The sequence below is a fragment of the Fundulus heteroclitus genome, chromosome 12, assembly GCF_011125445.2.
Source record: "Fundulus heteroclitus isolate FHET01 chromosome 12, MU-UCD_Fhet_4.1, whole genome shotgun sequence".
Classification (NCBI taxonomy): domain Eukaryota; kingdom Metazoa; phylum Chordata; class Actinopteri; order Cyprinodontiformes; family Fundulidae; genus Fundulus; species Fundulus heteroclitus.
This window is the reverse complement of record NC_046372.1, coordinates 15,729,807-15,736,676: the sequence shown is the minus strand read 5'-3', so window position 1 is coordinate 15,736,676 and position 6,870 is coordinate 15,729,807. Positions and strand designations below refer to the sequence as shown.

Here is a 6,870-nt window from a genome sequence, read left to right as displayed (position 1 = left end):
TCAGGAAGAGCGCCGCCAGAACCTGGAGACTCACCGTCAGCTTCAGGAACTCACTTTTGTCAGGGAGGAAAAGAGACAACTTGCCAATGAACTGACGGCCCTTCGCTCCAAAGACCATCAATTAAGGGAGCGGATTAACGAACTGGAGGCAATCCTTCACAAGGTGAAACATATGCAGTTACCACATACTGTCAAATAAAGGCATAAAATTCCTTTTAAACCTAAACCAGTCTAAAGAAAAAGGTGCTTCCTCTGATAAAACACAGGACTTTTACACTGAAATCTTTTCTTTGTGTCATTCTCCATCTGAATATATTTTCTCCTATATGTTCTTAAAGATGTGGGAAAGCTTAGCAAACTGCCAGGATTTCCTCCAGCTGAAAGAACAGGAGTATTTTCGCCTGAAACTCCAACATGCTCTGAACCTGAAGGTGATTTACACACGACTAGTACAGCAGAGCCTTTTTAATAAAGTTTTCATAAATGTCTGCAACTCCTAAAAACGTTTGTTCCAAAAATTAAACTCAAAAATTGTATGACTGTTTAGCTATTTTATTAAAATTATGGGGTTATGACAGGAATACCCAATTTATCTCACCGTTCGTAAGCGCTTAGCAGCGAGGAGACACACCTATGCTCACAACCACCCAATTTAGCACAAATCAGAGTTCATCAGTTAATCTTACAGCCCTGTTAATAGTTCCTGAAAAATCCATGTATGAATGAAGAAAATAACGTTCACTTAGAAACTTTTAAACTTTTAAACTGTGAGATATCAGAGCAGTGTCACATTACGCTTCTTTCATTGTTGTCCAACATTTCAACAATTAGCAGAAACCTAAAATGTGGTCATGTATCAAAATGAAAAGGTTTCTGGAAAACTTCCCATCTCCATTGTGTGCTAATGTCATTGTTTTTAATATAGAAGATTCCTTCATGTCTCTTTCCCCCCCGCAGGAACTCCCGGGTCAGAATTTGTGCGCAGTTCCGACTGTATCTCCCCCTGAACTGAACTCCAGGACTCAATCTGCACCGACTGCTCCACCCTCCTCCGAGCACCCCTACACCACCCAGATCACGGTACGGGTCAGAACCACCCCCGCATCTCACCTTTCTCCTGTCTCAGTAGATCCAGCCCGTCGGAGCCCCCCGTGTGAATCATTTTTATTTGGCAGCAAAGGGCCCGAGCTCAGCACATCTGCTTCGTCTTTAAATCAGAAACACGCCAAATCACATTCCTGCTTCATCAGACGGTACTTTCAGCACAGCTGTGAAATACTGCACGGTTTGTTTTGTTCTACAGCATCACTCCGCTGAGGACCACAGTGTCTACTCATTGGAACCTGATCAAATAAGTTTTAGATAAAAGTCACAAGGTCATTTTGTAAAACTGCACCGTGACACATGTCCCGTCGGTCCGAGATTACTGTAACTCTTCATTCACCTCCTCTCTTTCTATGGATGCAGGAGGATTGTGCCTGCGAGCTCGGCTCCCTCGTCAAAGGGATTCAAGCAGTGAGTTCAGACAACCACAGACCACACACCGATAAGAGCGCCGTCAGCAGCAGCTTCCACAGGAGGCGGTCGGCTCCGGAGAGACAGGACACAGCCACCATGTACGCCTGACTCTGTTCTCACACGCTGCGCGGATTAGCTTCTTATGTATCGCAGCCTAGGTCACATTTAAAGACCATGTGATGCTGCTGATTGTGCAAAAAGTCAGTGGAATGCAGGAGGAGGTGGAGTTGGCTCCATATGGTTGGATTCCCTGACCGCACCCTGCTGCAGGGCTTCTGGTGTCATATGCTGCTGATAGTATGTTGGCCTTGTTATTCTAGAAAATCTATGCATTTGTTTTCAACTTTTACATGAAGCAGTGCAACCTAAACAGGGAGTAAAATCTCAGTTTTATTGTTGATCATGTAACAGATGTATGAGCCGGGCTGGTGGTTTATTGGATTCTCAACAGGGGGTGATAGCCTCCACAGCTTTGGGAAAAGAAGCTGTTTTTGTGTTTATTAGTTTTTTAATTAGAGTTCCTGAATTCACCTGATGGAAGTGGGTCAAACGGTGCATCTGGTGGGGGGGGGTGGGATCAGTGGCAATACGACTGGCCTTATACAAGCAGTTTTAGATATAAAGAAACAGCATTTTCATCACATAAGAAAAAAAAACCATAGCAAAAATTGAAAATCTGAAAATATTTAACATTTATTTGACGTTTACTCATAAAAACTAATTGAGCAAATACAAAAAGGACTAAACTCCAGACATAGATCTGAAATTATTATCGGCAAAAACACAGTTAATCGTCAACCAACCTAATTTTTAACAATTTCTATTGGTTTTATAACTTAACTTTAATAAGCAGCAGAAACCTATTCATGATCCAGGAGACATTAATCACGTATTTCTTCTTTCCCCTAAAGCAGAGCTGAGAATGAGGAAGGAGTAAAATTCTGCTCCAGACTGAGGAGAAAAACGTGCAGCAGGTAGGCAGGCTGTCCAAACCACACAGAAGTAATCTTTATTTATTTTAACAAATGTGTCCAGTACAGCCGATTTGTGTTTTAAAAGATGCTTCCAATATTCCCACTGCTGACATTTTCCACTCGTACGACATGATAGAAAAGTGTTACAGTCTGAGCAAAGTGATGTTTGTGCTAACGCTGCATACAGTGAGCCACGTTTTCTGAAGACAACCGAGCCGAACGGCCGAACAGTCAACAACAGAGAAGGTGAGCAACGTGTCTGCTTGTTATCTTGTGTTTTCAATTCACTCCAGAAGTCATTTCCTTTCTTAGGAGAGTTCCCTTTTTCTGTGACTGCACCGTCCATAATAATTGTTACTACTTGTAATGATGTGGATAACATATTTAGAATAAATTCATTCGAGCGGCATAATGTCACACTTTATTCTGTGGGCGAAAAAATCTCATATTAAAGGAGATATAAGTAAAATCAACCTAAAGCATTCTCATTTGTCACCTGGGATGGAAGTAACATTCCCCATAAACAATCGGTCCTCTCCATCAACAATGTCTCAAGTCAAGTTTTTTTTCCCCGTCAAACCTAGCGGTACATCGGAACTACTTCGGTTCAGAGTATAGCCCGTGTTTACTTCCTGGTTCCTGAGCCAATCATATGAGAGTTACCAGGGTTCTCAAAACAGAGCGCAGCTTTTGGTATTTTATCTTGGCAAAAAAGCAACAGCCTGCAAACCTGGAAGCCAGTAAGAGAACAAAATATCATGTACCATTCCTGTGGAAGTAAAATTCACAACAGCAACACACCGTTTAAAAACGGCATATTAGATTGTTGTGATTGGCAAGCTGTTGTACCAATTTGAGCCACATAGTGTTATTATTACTTATAGCTGCTTTAAGGTATAATTGTTTTTAAAAAAGATCACGATGCCACACTTTTTGGCAGCCTGGCTGTGAATATTTTGTAAAGCTTCCTTATACCAAGTCGCTAGCATTTTGTCTTTTTGTAAGGTTGATGCATACTGAGAGAGGGATTTTTGTTAAACCTCTCTAGTTTGTTTGTAGTCGTAGATCCTCTCTTCAGCTTACCTCACAGGTTTTCTGTAGGTTTTCTGGGGATTAACGAAGCCATGGAAGAAGTCTGTGTCTGGTGGATTATTTGTGAAGTAATTTGGTCATGTGTTTTGGATAATTAACCTTCTGAGTTCTGACTGAACCAATGTCGACCAATTTTTAGATCACTAGTAGAATCCACCAGATTAAATTTTAAAGGCATATAGCCAGGTAATATGCTTATTAAAAAGATCAAAAACCGTTTCATATATGGTTAACTGGATCTTGAACCATTCTTCATTGTTTTGCTGGGAGAGGCTAATAGCTGTTAGCCGCTTCCTTGTTTTAACCCCTGCTGCGTAAGCGCAGTACATACTTCCGTTAATATTGTAAATAAACACAAAAGCCTTTTTTTTACCAACAAACTGAGCAAAAACAAAACATAAAACCCCATAATAACAACTGATACAACAGCAGGATGTGATAATCTTTCAGAAAAACCTTATACGCAACCAGAGTGAGCCACAGACGTATAAATAAATAAAAAAGTCAAATAACGTGGCGATGCACCTTTAAAGGATATTAATATTTCATGATGCCATGTACTCTAACTAGGTTCCCAGTTTTTATTCGCTTTGGAAGAGAAACAGCACCACAGATCCTTGATTAAACATTACAGTGAGCGTGACGTGGATTTTCACCTATTACCCCTTTGTTTCGCAACAGATCATCATGGGTCCTTGTCCAGCCTAGTGGTCATTTGCTAAAAGAAATGGGCCTCTGGGTCGCATCATGTTTGTACCCCATGGAAACATGTCGACATTGGATGCTTGTAAAAAGTTCCCAGAGACTCAGAAGAACTGGAAGAAATTAGGCATATTTAAAAAAAAAAGCTGCATGTGTTGTAGAGAAATTTTTAGGGGTGTCACTAATTGTGTGATCTTTTTGTCCACTGAATAAATTTACTCAACTTAAAGGAGAGACCTTTGTAAAATGTTAAGAGAGAGATTTCCGCATCAGCAGCAAAAGATTAATCTGTATAAGACTCTTTTTATCTATCTCTGTTATGGCTGCCTACTAGTAACGAAGGCTCTGTAGCTGCAGGCTTACAGAGGAATAATAGGAAAGACAAATACAAGATGTTTCAGGACATTATTCAAATCCCTAATGCACATTCTGACTCGTCTAGGCCCTTTTACCTCAAGCCCAGTGAGCGCAGCGAAGTACACCACGTTCCCAGCGATACTCTCCCTGGGTCGTAGGTCACCTGTCCACTCCCTCCTGACCTCTAACCCAAGCAGATAGCAAAAAAAAAAAAACACAAAGAATGTGAGGCGGACTACTTGTATCAGTAAGTTGATTAAGTTTTAGATGGGAAATGTATGAACCTGTATTAGATCGTGTTTGTGCATGACTCAGACTGAATCAAAGTTCAAGTAGCAACATAACCCGTCTCCCATGTGGAGTATATTGTCTGTGTGTCCATTTTAATTAACAGCAGACACCTGTTTTTACAGATGAAGTCATTTGTGGGCTTTTGGCTTTCAATATACTGAACTGAGATTCACTCTGAACTTCCACCACGATGTCAAATATTTAAAGCTGCTCAGCTACAAATCATTGGCAAAAATACATGACACCATTGAATTGTTTGTTATACCATTGCTGTTAATTTTATTATTCGGTTTTACAGAATACTTGATTTTTTTGAAGACTTACCAGAAGAATTTGGATCACTGAAGATTTTATAAACCAACAACTTTATATCATGTATATTTTATTTATCTAATAAAAGTGTTGAAAACATGTCCGTGCTTTGATTCCTTATTTGCTGTCAAGCTGGAAATGTTGAATAAAAGAAACACATGCTTCATGACTCCAGCACATTACATATAACATCAAGTCAACAATGAACAAACTGGAGGACTTTGGTTACAATGTTTTTACAGCTCTGCTAGAAGTGGAAATGTTTGGTTATGATACATAAAGACCAACAATTTATCAGAAGAAACTCCTCATATAAACTGTTCAGCACAGCAGTGGGGGGTTTAGGATTTGGTCTTAGTTTAGAGCCATTAGAATTATGATAATCCCAAACATAGCCGATTTTTGAAGACTAACTAAATAGTGTGTGTGTGTGTGTGGGGGGGGGGGGGAATTGTGATGCAACGGCCTAGTCCAAGTCTAGACTTCAGCCTCTTATATCTGATGAGGAATTTTTGGATACAAATGCTTGGAAGCATCAAATATTTGAAAGAAAGTTGTAAAGGAAGATGGTCTGCATCGTGGTTTAGTTTTTATTAATAAAATAGTAAGAATCATTTTACATGTCATAGCTTGTTTGTCTGGGGTTAAAAGAAGGTTACTGATTTTAAGAACTCTTTAAAACATTTTATTTTTCCAAGTCTTGATCCACAAACCTTGACAACCAAAAGATTTTTTGATGTTGATCCCTCTACCATGATGTGTGGCAGGGGTGGCCCAGTGGTTGGGGAGCCGGGGGCGCTCGCATCATGGAGAGGCTGCAAAGGTCACCGGTTCAAAACTCAGTCTGTCACTCTGGCTCTCTGAGCAAGACCCTTAACCACAGGTTGCTCCCCGGTACACTTGCTCCCTAAGGGATGGTTTAAATGAGGAGATGCCTTTCTCCTCTGTGTGACTGTAAAAGGAAATGTTTATTTATTTAAAGGATCAGTAATGAGCTAAAACTCACTATTAAAAAACTTGAATACTGTTCAATAAAGCTGATCCTGACATGAGGCGACAAACGACTCAACGATCTTTGTTGACTTCTAACAAACAATCTTTTGATCTGAACCTTTTTACCATGAAACAGAACTTTTGTACATTTATTAAAACTAATAAAAGACTTTGGGGATATATATATATATATATATATATATATATATATATATATATATATATATATATATATATATATTATCATTATATATTCTCTTCTCTCTGTCTCAGCACAAACTAAAAGCTTAGTTTACTTGCTTTTTCCCCCCTGTTGTTAAATCAACTCTCATGGCTGCATGTAAGATTATCTTGAGATCTTTAGGAAAGTGGGTGTTCTTGTCCTTTTTTTATCTCTTTCCATGGTTTAAAGTCCAAGTTCCATCTCTTAGACTTTACGACTTTTTTTGTAGTTATATGTAGAGTGATTGCTTTCTCTTTACCTTTTGTGCTTTCTTCGGGCAAAATAAAGGGAGCGCTTCTCCCTTTTTCGGCCGTGACAGGATTTCATATTTACGCCTGAAATGTCTTAATATAAATGATGAAAGTCAAATGTGGAAACTGGGTAAACAAAAAGTCCAGAGGGGCACTG

General features: G+C 39.5%; 1 protein-coding gene across 5 annotated transcripts in view; it reads left to right on the top strand.

The window, feature by feature from the left end:
- LOC105937242 (coiled-coil domain-containing protein 158) overlaps nucleotides 1-5,347 on the top strand; it is a 20,836-nt gene extending 15,489 nt beyond the window's left edge. For 2 of the 5 annotated variants that reach the window (XM_036144053.1, XM_036144051.1), the window contains exons 15-22: nucleotides 5-163; nucleotides 339-431; nucleotides 958-1,080; nucleotides 1,468-1,616; nucleotides 2,433-2,492; nucleotides 2,629-2,738; nucleotides 4,729-4,890; nucleotides 5,233-5,347. In XM_036144053.1, the coding sequence (XP_035999946.1) occupies nucleotides 5-163; nucleotides 339-431; nucleotides 958-1,080; nucleotides 1,468-1,616; nucleotides 2,433-2,492; nucleotides 2,629-2,738; nucleotides 4,729-4,844 (810 nt within the window). In that variant the 3' untranslated portion in view covers nucleotides 4,845-4,890; nucleotides 5,233-5,347. Of the gene's footprint in view, nucleotides 1-4; nucleotides 164-338; nucleotides 432-957; nucleotides 1,254-1,467; nucleotides 1,617-2,432; nucleotides 2,493-2,577; nucleotides 2,739-4,728; nucleotides 4,891-5,232 lie in introns of those variants that run through there. The other 3 variants (XM_036144054.1, XM_036144055.1, XR_004932056.1) reach the window with 3 other exon arrangements.
- The last annotated feature ends 1,523 nt before the right edge of the window (nucleotides 5,348-6,870 follow it).